This window comes from Phoenix dactylifera, chromosome 5 (genome assembly GCF_051530095.1).
Source record: "Phoenix dactylifera cultivar Ajwa chromosome 5, Ajwa_hap1_PhDact_Kaust_v1.1, whole genome shotgun sequence".
Classification (NCBI taxonomy): Eukaryota; Viridiplantae; Streptophyta; class Magnoliopsida; order Arecales; family Arecaceae; genus Phoenix; species Phoenix dactylifera.
The window spans coordinates 20,360,867-20,374,574 of NC_143194.1; the positions used below are offsets into that span (position 1 = coordinate 20,360,867).

Genomic DNA, 13,708 nt, shown 5'->3' on the forward strand with positions numbered 1-13,708 from the left:
CTAGCGTCGTCCGGCATTGATTATAGCATCCTAGCAGGATCGCATATCAGGTTGTCTAAAAATCACGAAACTTCCTATTAGGACGAACGCGATCATAAATGAAGAATAGCAAAAATCACTGAGGAAGATAAAACTTATGCTCAGAACAAAAAACCCCTTGGGGCCCTATTGATGATACACCCGGAGGTTTTCGGAACTCCAACTTCGTGGAATAGGGATCCCTTCGAGGGATTCCAGCTTGTACGCTCCGGGTTGTTGGACGCGCGCGACCCGATAGGATCCTTCCCAATTCGGGGCTAACTTCCCTTGCTTGGCCGGCTGGGAGGCTTCAGCTCTTCTAAGGACGAGGTCTCCTACTTTGAAGGATTTGAGTTTGACCCTGGCGTTGTAGTATTGCGCCACCTTTTGCTGGTATCTCGCCATGCGGACCCGGGCGGCTTCCCTCGTCTCCTCGATGAGGTCCAGGTTGCTCCTGAGCTGCGTGGCACTGGAGTCGGCATCATAACATTCTACCCTTGGAGAAGGGAGTCCGATTTCCAACGGGATGACGGCCTCCGTTCTGTACTGTTGCCCAAGGTGACAACCCAAGAGGAGGGGTGAATTGGGTTTTCTAAAAATTATGTTCCCTAATTTTTACTTTGAATAGAATGCAGCGGAATAATAAGATGTTATTTACTTAAGCTCTAGGCAATTACAAGTAAAGCAGTGGAAGATTAAGCTAGAGCAATTATACTATGGCTTTAGGGTGCAATTGATCTAAAAATAACTTATAGTTGTATGATCAATTTTAATCTATGTGTATGGTAAGAATGGAGTGGAAGCTAAGCAAATCACTTATAACTCTATAGAAAACAAAGCTAGAGATATTACACAATCAAGCATGAATGGAAGGCATGAAATACAAGAGATAAGGCATCACAAACACAAAGATGTATAGTGGTTCGGTGCACCCCAGCACCTACATCCACTCCCCAAGACCTCTTGGGAATTTCACTATAATCCCTTAGATTACAGTCAGTTGTATTACAAGCTCACAACCCAACTTGTTGTTTTGCGAGATCACAACGAACTCGGTCGGTTTTCACAGGCTCACCGACTAGAACCTACCGATTGTTTTCACAGGCTTACAATCCAACCCAGTTGGTTTTCCCAAAGGCTCACCAACCACAACCTTACAATGATTGTTTTCCGGGTTCACAATCAACCCGGTTGGTTTTCCCCAAAGGCTCACCAACCACAACCTTACAACGTTGGTTTTTCCTTTGGCTCACCAACAAACCTTAACCCCTTGATTCAATCCCTTGATTGAATCAAGTTACAAGATATTAGAACAAGAGTTTAAATCAAATACAAGCTTCTCACATAAGCAAATATAGCAAATATAAATAAGTAAAGAAAAGAGAAGAAGCCCTCAAACTAATTTGTAGATGGAGGAACTCGGCTTCTTCTTCACTTGACCCTCTTCTGATTTTGCACGAAGTAGAGGATCTCCGAGGCAGCACACGGATGGAGAGGAAGCTTTGGGATTCACTTGGATGCTCTTCTTCTCTCTATTTTACTTTGAATGGCCCTTTTGTGCTTATGGGAGATTTTCCTTGTAATCTCTTTCAAATCTCTTCCCTAAATGTTTTCTCCCACTTCCATACCTTCTCTCCTAGCTCTCCTCTTGATTTTATAGTTTTAGAAGGAGTGAGAACAAAAATCTAGCCGTTAGAGACAAAAATAGAGCCGTTGGAATCAAGAAAAAAACTAGCCGTTATGCCTCCCAGCGTGCTGGAGTCGACTCGGCTGAAGTAGGAGTCGACTCGGCTGAAACAGAAGTCACTTGTGAATAGTAGTCTGTCGGCACTGTAGCTGGGAGTCGACTCCGCACTGTAGCACTGAAGTTGGAGTCGACTCGAGATCACTGTAGCGCTGAAAATCAACTTTCTGTTTTTTGTTTGTTCTCAGTCGGAGTCGACTCGTAGAGTCCCGGAGTCGACTCGAGCACTGTTTCTTGAAACTCTAGAGTGCCAGAGTCGACTCTAAACTTTCCGGAGTCGACTCGAGGACTATTCTTTTGAATCTTTCTTTGAATTTGCTCCTCCAACTTAAATCCTTTGAACTTGAAACTTGGGCCAATAAATTGTAGCTTTCTTCTAACTTTTCTTGAGAGCTTTTGAGGCCTTCTTGTATTTTTCCAACTTGCTATGTTCCTTGCAAAATAAATTATCTTTCTTCTTGCAACACAAACATTAGTAATTATACTTCAAGGTTTTGTGATCATCAAAATTAATCTTTAAATCAATTTTTGGGTCATCATGTACGTTAAGTTGAAGGGAGTCTCGCTGGTGGGTACGCAGAATGTGGTCCGATAAGCCCACAAGACGTTGTATAGGTCTTCGACCCACTGCCCTTTGGAGACGATCAGAAATTTTCTCTGCCCAATCGCCAAAGGGAACGGTCCCAGGATATCGATTCCCCATTGAGCGATAGGGGGAGCTGATTGAAGTCAAGGGGGCTGAGGGTCGGCGCTGGACGTTGGCATTTCTCTGGCACCGGTCGCATCTCCGAACAAAATTCAGCGCATCCTTCTGGAGTGTCGGCCAATAGTATCCCTGGCGCAAAATTTTGTATGCCAGTGCTCGGCTTCCCAAATGGTTTCCGAAGATGCCTTCGTGGACTTCGCGCATTGCGTAATCCGCCTCCGACGGGCAGAGACATCTGAGGAAGGGATGGGTAAAAGATCTCCTGTAGAGCTTGTCTTCATACAGTATGTATCTCGAGGCTAGGCGCTTGACTCGACGAGCCTCACGCTCATCGTTGGGAAGAACTCCATTCTGTAGGTAGCTAACGAGCTCATCCATCCAGCTTGGCTCAACGTCGATACAAAGAGCCGGTTCGGGCTCCTATGTGCTGGGGATCTGGAGGTACTCCAATGCCACCGTTTTTGGAAGCTCGCTCATGCGGGAGGACGCCAATTTTGATAATTGGTCGGCTCTGAGATTCTCCGACCTAGCAATATGTTGAATGTGGAAGGAACCCAGAGTTGAAGTGAGGTGCCTCACCTTCTGGAGATATTTTTGCATTGTTGGCTCCCTTGCTTCGAAGTCTCCCAAAATTTGGCTTACAACCAATTGGGAGTCGCTGAAGGCCTCCAAGTTCTCTACCTTCAGTTCTCTAGCCAGCTTAAGCCCGGCTATGAGCGCTTCGTATTCCGCCACATTGTTAGAGGCGAAAAACTCGAGGCGTAAAGCCTGCTCGGCGACCACTCCATCTGGACTGGTGAGAATAAGGCCCGCTCTGCTACCCCCCGAGTTTGAAGAACCATCGACGTGCAGAGTCCACGTCGACCTCGGGGTCTGCTCTGCTGGCGCAGGTTCAAGCTCGGCCTCGTCTGGCACAGTGCACTCAACTATAAAGTTGGCGAGTGCCTCCGTCTTGATCGCCGGTCTGGGTCAGTACTCGAGGTCGAACTTTCCGAGCTCGATGGCCCACTTTGTAACTCGACCAGCACGATCTGATCGCTGCAGGATCTACTTTATTGGCTGGTCGGTCAACACCGCCACCGTGTGAGCTTGAAAGTAAGACCTGAGCCTTCGAGCTGAGACGACCAGGGCAAAGATGGTCTTTTCCAGCTTAGAGTATCGGGTCTCAGCATTTCTCAAAACCCGGCTGGTGTAATATACCGGCTTTTGAAGCTTGCTCTCCTCTCGAACCAGGACCGAGCTCACTGCTACGGGAGAAACGGCTAAGTATAGGTAGAGGAGCTCGCCCTGCTGAGGCTTCGTAAGCAGCGGAGGAGAGGCGAGAAGGCACTTGAGCTCTTCGAAGGCTTGCTGGCACTCTGCCGACCACAAAAAGTCCTTTGGCTTCTTGAGAGCCGCAAAGAATGGAAGGCAGCGCTCGGCCGATCGGGAGACGAATCTCCCGAGAGCTGCAACTCGGCCTGTAAGCCGTTGCACTTCTTTGACTGTCCTCAGGGGCGTCATCTCTTGGACCGCTCGGATCTTCTCGGGATTGGCTTCGATTCCCCGCTGTGTAATTACAAAGCCAAGGAACTTGCCCGAGGTGACTCCGAACGCACATTTGGCAGGATTGAGCTTCATCCGGTACCTTCGGAGCGTAGAGAATGCCTCGTTGAGGTCGGTCACATGATCTTGCGCCATGCGGCTTTTCACCAAAATGTCATCAACATAAATCTCTATGTTTCGGCCTATTTGATCTTTAAAAATTTGGCTGACCAGCCGCTGATAAGTCGCTCCAGCATTCTTTAGGCCGAAAGGCATTACTCTGTAGCAGTAGGTGCCCCCGTCAGTGATGAAGGCTGTCTTCTCTTTATCCTCCGGCGCCATCCGAATCTGGTTGTACCCTGAGAATGCGTCCATGAAAGACAGTAGCTCGTGCCCCGAGGTGGAATCCACAAGCTGGTCGATGCTAGGAAGTGGAAAGCTGTCTTTTGGGCAGGCCTTATTCAAGTCGGTGTAGTCCACACACATGCGCCATTTTCCGCTAGCCTTTCTGACAAGGACCACATTGGCGAGCCACTCCGGATAAGATATCTTCCGGATGAAGCCGGCCTCGAGGAGCTTGTCGACTTCCTCGGCCGCTGCTCGTTGTCGCTCTGGAGCAGCACTTCGCTTTTCTGTCGTACAGGCTTACAGGTTGGCTTCACTTGGAGTCGGTGGACCGCGACCTCCGGATCTATTCCCAGCATATCGGCGGGCGACCAGGCGAAGACATCCATATTGTTCCGCAGGAAGCTGACGAGGCGATCTCTCTCGCGAGCATCGAGGCCGGAGCCAACCTGCATGGTTAGCTTGGGAAAATCCTCTCGTAGAGGGACTTGGATAAGCAGCTCACCAGACTCTACCCGCTTTTTCTGAGGGCCAACCCGTGCCTCTAAGGTTTCGGCCGGGAGCTTGCCATCTGGCATCGGAACCGATGCTTTGGTTGGTTGTTTTGCCTCGTGGGTCGCCATGTAGCATCGCCTTGCTACCGCCTGGTCTCCACGAACTTCGCCGACTCCTTGGCTGGTAGGGAATCGCATAAGCAGGTGGCAGGTTGAGACCACGACTCGAAGAGCGTTGAGCCCAGGTCGTCCGAGGATGGCGTTATAGGCCGAGGGCAGACGTACTACGAGAAAATCCATCCTCACAGTACTTTCTCGGGGACCGAGCCCAACCGTAACCAGAAGATCGATCTCGCCCTCTACCGGAACCGAGTCCCCAGTAAATCCGATCAGCGGGGCGTTCATCCTTCGTAATTGCTTTTCCATCATCCCCATTCTTGAATAGGCGTCAAAATACAAAACATTTGCCGAGCTTCCATTATCAACTAGAACACGTTTTACATCAAACTTGTTCACAACCATAGAGATGACCACAGCATCGTCATGGGGGGTTTCAACTCCCTCCAAGTCCTTGTCCGAAAACGAGATTGTTTCGGAGGTGCGCAGGCGCTTCGAGGCGGTTCCTTCCTCTGCAGCTCGTCCGACCGAGGTTCCGCCTTGGATGGTGTTAATGGTGCCGGCGATGGGTCTGTTGGCATTTGGATCTTCGGGCTATGCGGCATCCTCCGCTGGCCTTTTCTCTTCACGCCGGTTCCATACGAACCGGTCGAGCACTCCTCGGCGGATGAGTGCCTCGATCTCATCCCGGAGCTGAAAGCAGTCTGCCGTATCATGGCCGTGGTTCCGGTGGAAGCGGCAGTACTTCCAGAAATTGCGCCAAGCTCCGGGATCCCGCCTCGGGGGCGGAGGCCGGAAATACTCTCGGCCTTCGATCTCCATGAGGATCTCGGTCCGAGGAGCATTAAGGGGAGTGTAATTTTTGTACCTCCCATTGGATATGCGGGACCGCGGTGGGGATCTCGGACGGGACGGGGGTCCTGGTTGGAGAGGTCCCCGCAGCTGAGGTGGACTCTTCAGACGAGGCGGGTTCTTGGCTCGGCGCGGAGATGGGCTTCTGGGACGGCCGCGCTCCTCACGATGCCTCTTTTGCTTTTTGGAGGTCTGCTCAGCCCCACCCCGCCTAGAAGCGATGGCTTCCTCGACCTTTGCGTACTTCCGCGCCCGGACTAGCATTTCGGTGAAGTCAGCTGGAAAATTCTTCTCGATGGAGAAGAGAAACCTATAAGACCGAGCTCCAGTCTTGAGTGCCGACATGGCGATTGACTGGTCGAGCTCGCGGACCTCCCACGTTGCAGCAGTGAAACGGTCTAGATATTTCCTAAGCGACTCTCCCTCCCTTTGCTTTATATCGAGGAGGGAGTCTGAAGTCCGCCGCTGGGATCGGCAGGCGGCAAAGTTGATGGCGAACTGCCTGCCGAGCTGCTCGAAAGAGGAGACCGTGCTTGGTTTCAGCCCGGCAAACCAGAGCCGAGCTGCTCCTCGAAGCGTTGCTGGGAAGGCCTTGCAGAGCATGGCCTCCGAGGATCCTTGCAACGCCATCAGGGCCTGGTAACTCTCCAGGTGGTCGAAGGGGTCGGTCGTGCCGTTGTAGCGCTCCACCTGGGGCATCTTGAACCTTGGCGGGACCGGCTCATCCTCGATTTGTTGGGAGAAGGGGACTTCGTGGTAAACTCGAAGTCGCCATCGTGTCCCGTCCTCCTGTCGTGGAGCGCCTCAATTTGGCGCTCCAGCTTCTCAACCTTCTTGTCGAGCTCGTCGCTCTGGAGGATCGCCGCGGCGGTCTGCTCTGGTGCAAGTTGCCTTGGGACTGACTCGACTTCAGACGGTTGCGGCCAGTCACCAGGACCCCTCACTGGGGGTTCTCTCCAGGGGGATGCCTGGGCGTGGAGATCTTGGCCTTGGAGGGCCGGTCCACTAGGAGGGGGCACCGGTTGAACCGAAGCCTGAGGAAGTGGCGCCGTCGGGACGCCCCTAGGTTGCAGGCCTTGGACGGCAGCAGCCAAGGCCTGAACCTGCTGCACCAAGGCATCGAACTGTTCCGGTCGAACTTGAGGAGCCGAATCGGCCGGAGGTGGTGAGTTCTGGACAGAGTGTCCAGGACTAGGTGGAAGATGTCGGAAGGCAGTAGAGGCTCCCTTGCTGGAATTCGGACCCGGGGGCGACCACTGGGCTGGGAAGGAGGAGCTCCGGGAGAGCTTGGCGAACGGCGGCGATCCGGCGATGTGCGGCGTCCTCCGGAGACATGCAAGAAGCCGGTGGCTGGGTTTTTCCGGCGCCGGCCCTCCGATGCTTAAGTCAGAGAGATGGGCTAAAGATTTGCAAGAGAGGAGCTCGAGTCAGAGAGTCTGGAAGAAAAATCCCCCCCCCCCAGGAGTTTCCTATTTATAGGGGGGAAAGGGTTTACTAAGCCGAAAGGCCTTTTTCTTGAGTGAAAAGTCTCGTGATGAGATAGAGCGAAGACGCTGCCGCACCGTGGAAGTTAATGCTCAATCGTACAGATCAACACTATCCTCGTGGGAGATCAGGCCGAAGTCTTTGAATTATTGCTGAACCATGCTGTCGTTTATGGCCAGACAGGTTTGCCGTATGGAGCTAAACATTTGTAGTCAACTGGGGCCATGCGCCTTAATTATTGAGTGAGCCACACGAGCCACATGCCTGCAGAGGTCTCATGCATTGATTGTTGAGTGAACTAGGCGTTCGGAGAAGCCATACGCTTTAATTGTCGCGTAAGCTGAATGTCTGGGGAGGTTGTACGTATCGATTGTTGGCAAGGACAGGGCACGCTTCGTGGGAGAACACGATAATGGCGGTCTACCGCTCGGATACTTTTTAGTCGGAGGAGCCGCTTGGGCACTTTCAAACCCGTGAATTAGGACCCGTTCGGGCGCCCCTTGCTCGGAGGGGTGCCCGATCGCCTCCTGCTCGGAGGGAGCTTGGTCGCCTCCTGCTCGGAGGCTTGGTCGCCTCCTGCTCGGAGGGAGGCTTGGTCGCCTCCTGCTTGGACACAATCCTTTTTCCCCCCAACATATGAAATGCATAACGAACATCTTAATAAGGCATGGTGAAGAGTTCTAGAAATCTCCTCCAAAATTTAAATTATATTTTTTTTTATAATCTAACACCATATCTTCTAATAATTTCATGCATGACATATGTCCCACCATCCATATTTCTAACCAAGCATGTATATCTTTTTATCTTACATCTTGAGTAATTACATTTATTTTTTCAAGCCAAGGTAATTAAGTTGGCTCGAGCACGCGGTTGTTAATTACAAGATTAAAAGTTCAAATCTTGCTTCTAATATTAATTATTTATTTATTCTTATTAAAAAATTATAAAAAGCACTCGTGCGGCACTCAGGCACAGTAAAATTAACAGACATCCCACATTAATTTGGATGGAAATCTATAGGGTGGGGAACATCAAGCTTGTGCGGCTTAACTTGGAGACCTAAAAATAACCAACCTCATGAGTCATGACACTCTGTCATTAGCTAATAATTATTGCCTAATAATTATTTCAACACTTTTTAACTCCCAGGTGGATAACCCCAAGATGGCTTTAATTATTAGATTAGGTTATGACAAAATGTACTACTGGAAGGCACCTAACAAAAAAACAAGGTGTCTTTGTACCCAAAAGCAGGGGACTGGTGGAAGGGACCAATACATGGAGAATCCAGACTCGCTGTTTGGGGTCCACTGCTGATCCCATTCACTCTCATATACAGCTGTAGAACTTGCACGCTTCTGAGAATTATCTAATCATAATCCCAGTAGCTTCCCTTTCCATCGCCGCTTCCAAGAGAGAGAGGGTTGCTTGGTTCCTTGTAGTCCGCTCCTCGGATCGCTTCTGTTTTCCTTTTTGAATAGGAAGAGAAGAAAAGAAACTGCAAAGATTTTTGAAGGGAAGGATGGAGGACCGAAAGGAGGTCAGGACGAAGTTCTCTTTTCTTCTCTTCTTGTTGATTTTGGGGCTTTGATGGTGTTAATGATATCTCTATTGATGAGTTTTTACCTTCTTCTCTTGAGGATTTTTTTTGGGATCTTATATGCTTCCTGCTGGCTGATTTATTCCGTCTTTGTTTGATTTTAAGGGAAGTTGGCTGGATGTTGTTTGATTTTTTTTTTTTAATATAATTTTTTGGGTGCAGCAGCAGAGCACAGGGTGGATGTCGGTGCCGGCGTTCGGGGACTGGGAGCAGAAGAACGGGCTGCCGGACTATTCCATGGACTTCTCGAAGATCCGGGAGATGCGCAAGCAAAACAAGATGGATATCTCCCGTTCCAGCCTCGGCAACGAGGACGACCTCATCCGCCACCAACATCGCCACTCCCAGTCCCACCCGAACCGTCCCCGGAGTCCGATAACCGTCGATCTCCACCGCCCGCACCACGATCACTCCCCCGCCGTGAGTCATCTCATTCTTTCCTTCCCCTCCTTTGTTATCGTCATAATCTTTGGTGTTAAAAAAACTAAAAGAGAAAAAAATAAAAGATCAAATGGTGGCCGTCAGATCAAAATGGGGACGATGCAGGTCCGCCGTGGTCCTGTTATTTTGGCCCTTTTCTCTGTGTGCGTGAGAGAGGAAATGGTGAAAACGGGGACATCAGCATCGCGAAATAAGCCTTTGGGAGCCGCTTAGAGCACCTGATCATGGGCTAGACCTCGGGCTTAAATGTCATTGATTTTTCATCAAATCTAGGCCAGGCTTATGTAACATTTGACATTTTCTGTGCCGCCCGGCCCAGAACGGAAAACGAAAAAAATAGAGCAGCAGTAATCGGAAAACGAGAAAGGGAAACGATGGGAAACGGGAAACCGAAGGGGACGACACGGGATATTGTGGGGAGTCGGGAAGGAGGAAACGAGAATGGGAATGGTCAAACGATGGGGAAAGGGAATTAAAAAGACGAAAATGAGAAACAATGGTGAACGGGAAACGGGGCGGGAATTCGAAAGGATAACGGCGGCGGGAACGGGAACGATTGGATTGATGCAGGGTCGATGCGGGAAAGGGACCGGGAAACAATGGGAATAGAGAAACGATTGGGAAACGGGCAAGGGGAATCGGGAACTGGAAAGGGCAAAGTTTAAAGTGGGAAGAGGGAAAGGGGACCGGCTGCGGGGAAGCCGCTGTTGCAGACCATTGTTAGGGGGTTGATGAGGACGTTTGTTATATAAATGAAGTTCAAAGCGACGTAACAAACTAATCACGACTATTTGGAAGCCAAAAAAGATGGCATCTCAGCTTGCCGAGAGCTCCATATATGAGTTTGACCTATCATCATTTGCATCAGATCCCTTAGAACATGGGATCTGGATTTCTTAAAGTTTTTCCAACTAAACGGTTGTCCTTTGACGATTTGTTTAAGTAGATTCATACGGATTAAGGTTTTGTAGCGCATCTTGACTTGGTCCAAGATTCTAGAGGCTTCAAGTAATAACTCAATTTTCTTTGGTTTTTTTTATGCAGGGGCGGAAGAAGTTCATGAGCTACTTCCAATGCTGCATAAGAGCATAAAATGCTGGCTTCCACAACCTTTGTAGGAAAAGAGTTTTTATCTACAGGAGCTTGGGAACATGGCCATGGCCTCCACAACTTCAGAGATTTTTGTGGTTCACAAGTGGATTGCCTTCTTTGTTTTTTTTGAGTGATTATTGCTTGAAAAAAACCCAAGTATTATGGACCTCTGTATTTAATCTACCTTGTCGCTTGATTCACGGGTTGCCTGTCCAACACGCAAAAACGTTTGACAGCAGTAGTTCACGTGGGAGGTAATGGTCCAAGAATGAATGGTTCCAAGTTTACCTGATCATGGGCCAGATAGCCGGTCCAACTCAGTTTGGAATTTAGTGGCTTTGAGCACTAAAATTAACCCTGTCGGATAGATATCAACGTAAAAAAAATGTATGAAAAAAACTTAATCTAAAAATTAGGTAGAGCTTGGAAAAAATCAAAACATAGCTCGACCCAACCCACCCTGAGATCATGTACGCATGTATGGATATGCATGAATGCATTATATTATATGTTAATTATATTGACTAATTATATATTATAATGAAATAATAATATATTATATAGTCAATAAGCAAAGTATATCTCACATATATAAATAGATGAGATTCTAACTCTCTAACTTTATATTGTTTGGCTAAAATATACTGTTTTGATGTTATTTTTGCACTATAAATTTGTATTGCACTTAGCCTATTATTATAGTAGGGGGAAAAGAGGAAACCCGGCTTGATGCGTAGGCCCGGGATTGGCTCGAGGTTGGGCCCGGTCTCAGCAAACATGTAAGACCGATGTTCAGCCCACCAGGCTGGGCTCCGGCTGCCAAGTCTGGCCCGGCTGAGCGTTGGATCAAGACTGGTACAACCACGAAAATGTGTTTTGGCATACTACTCCTTGCATTATTATTCATTCATTCATTTGTTGATGGGCAAAAATTTAAAAAATAAATAAATGATGGCTGATCGAAAGCTGGTACGTCTGTCACCAATGGTCCGGCTTGCCTTAATCACCGTCACGTCGCTCCCCTTTCCTCCCCTCTCAGCATCATGTTGGGCTTGTAACTGGCGATCTCCATGTTCTCCTCCTACACCCCTGTTTGATGCAAATGCAGTTGCTTCTCCTCGTAGTTGTCGCCATTGCCGTCATTGTTGTGGCTCCAGAGCAGCTTCCGATCACCTCATAAGACCCATCTCAGGATCCCGCCACAGCCGATAGCTGAGGAGAGCAACCGTCTCCGCCGTTCCCCGACCACCGACAGTTGCTCACGAGGGAGAGGGAGTTGCTTACGCGCTCGTAGGCGCCGGCCCAGGATACCACCAACGAGGGCGTTGAATTTCGTAAGGGAGGAGAGGTTGATCTAGTGGAGGTCTCGACAGTCTTGGAGGGAGCCTTTTTGGGACCCAATAAGGTTAGGGCTGTCACAACTCAATATTATTGTTTGGGTTTCTAAGTCCTATATAAGTACCTAAGATCTACCCACGACTAAACATATACCCATATGGATCTTTACAAACTTTTCTCGTTTAAGTCCTAGCATTCTCACAAGCACTATGATCAACCTATTATCAGTCCTAATAGACTCGTGTTGCGGTATCCTCTAGTCCACAGAGGCCATAAGCTGAGTGCAATATGATACTACTTCTGTCATGCCTCGAACCCGTCCCTTGGGTCAACCAAGTGACACGATCGTATAGAAAAAAATTAGAGATAGGGATGAAAGAAAAAAAGAAATTATGCTAGAAGAAAATCCTAGAGATCTTACCAGTGCTTGGGGTTCTTCGAAAGAGGGATTAGGGAGGTTCCGAGTGATGAGAAGAGAGGATCGACTCGGCAAGAACGGAGTTCTCATCTCCGACCAACGCTGCCAGAGTAGACACGGCAGGGGAATTTATAAGGGGCCATGGCAGTAGGCAGTTCTTGCGCCAACCAAGGCAAGAGGGAGAGGAAGGGAGGGGAACGAGAGAGTAAGAGGGTGGAGGGAATGCTTTTAAAACCGGATCGGACGGCGAACGGGCTAGCTTTTCCGGTTTTCGGGTCAACCGGTCCAAAGTGAAACTCACGAGGGACATCACCGCTAGGGGTGACAAATTATGACCCGGCCCGTGTTTGACCTGCCATAAACAGATTTGAATTTGGCCTAAACAGGTTCAGATCGTAAACAAGTTGATCCGTTTAACCTGTTTATTAATTAGGTCGGATACATATTTTAGATGTCTGACCCGTTTAACCCGTTAAACTGATAGATAAGGGCCATAACCCACAAGACAAGGCCCAAGGCCGGCCCAACTCCCCGCCTCCGCCCGATTTCACCCCGAGTTCACCGTCCGCAACTTCTCCTTAGGGTTAGGGTTTGTCCAATGGCGCCACCTAAGCTCTCTTTCCCTCTCCCCTCTCCTCTCCTCCGGATTCTTCACCTCCCGAGCTCTTTTCTTTGCCTGTCCCTCTTCCCCTCTCCTCCGGAGCTTCGCCTCTGCCCTCTCCTCCCCCTTGCCGACTACTTCCGCCTCCCCGTCGAAGGCCGCCTAAGGAGACCATCTTTATCACCGCCAAGAACTTCCTATCTCTTTACCTCACTCACTTCGCTCGCCGGAACCCTAGCTAGCTTTGTGGTCTCCTCTCCGATGGGCACGCCATGAGGAGAGAGGTGAATCTCGTGGTGGCTCGGATGGAGGCAGGGGCGGATGAGGTGATTAAGGATGTTGGGGAGAGCTCGTCGCTGCCGAGGGGGCTCGGCATCGCCAGCGGAGGAGGGATTACGGCATCCGACATGAAGAACGAAATCTTCGCACGGCTGGTAGAGAACGGAATCGAGGAAGTCGTCTCCAATCCCCACTGCAAGGACCAGCTCAATGCCCACTTTAGCCGCTTGCCCCCAGGTGATGTCGAACTCGCCGGGTTCTTGATGGCTTCTTGGGTTTGTTTGCTAGGGTTCTTGATGCGGTGGTGCTGGTTTTCAGGTATTATCTTATTTGAGCTTGGGTTTGGTGTTGAAATTGGATGCCTTTTGTTTTCATTTTATTTCCTCAATGAAGTTAGTTGTCCATTAGTGGAATTCTTGAGATCTTTGTGGGTCGTAGCAGTTCTTGTTGGTTCTTGGACTTCAGATGTAGATCGGACGATGGATTACTCTCTCGCCCTATCTGATCGAGTATCTTGACCGATCACTTGTTCTTTTCTTTCTTGGTCTTGTTTCTTCTTTAAATTTTTGTGTGGAATCTTGTTCTGTGATGTCACTAGGTCAAAATATGACCCGACCCGTGTTTATTAAATAGGTTAAACGGGTCGGGTTA

General features: G+C 49.3%; 1 protein-coding gene across 2 annotated transcripts; it reads left to right on the plus strand.

Moving 5' to 3' along the window:
* Window positions 1-8,604: 8,604 nt before the first annotated feature.
* On the plus strand, window positions 8,605-10,621 carry LOC103722708 (sorbin/SH3 domain protein). Of its 2 annotated transcripts, none has more exons than XM_008813360.5 (3): window positions 8,605-8,828; window positions 9,054-9,308; window positions 10,374-10,621. In XM_008813360.5, exons 1-3 carry the CDS (start codon window positions 8,811-8,813, stop codon window positions 10,419-10,421), a joined length of 321 nt encoding a protein of 106 aa, XP_008811582.3. In that variant the 5' UTR covers window positions 8,605-8,810; the 3' UTR covers window positions 10,422-10,621. The 2 variants fall into 2 exon arrangements, with proteins under 2 accessions (XP_008811582.3, XP_008811581.3); XM_008813359.5 differs by having other exon boundaries at window positions 8,617-8,828; window positions 9,051-9,308.
* The last annotated feature ends 3,087 nt before the right edge of the window (window positions 10,622-13,708 follow it).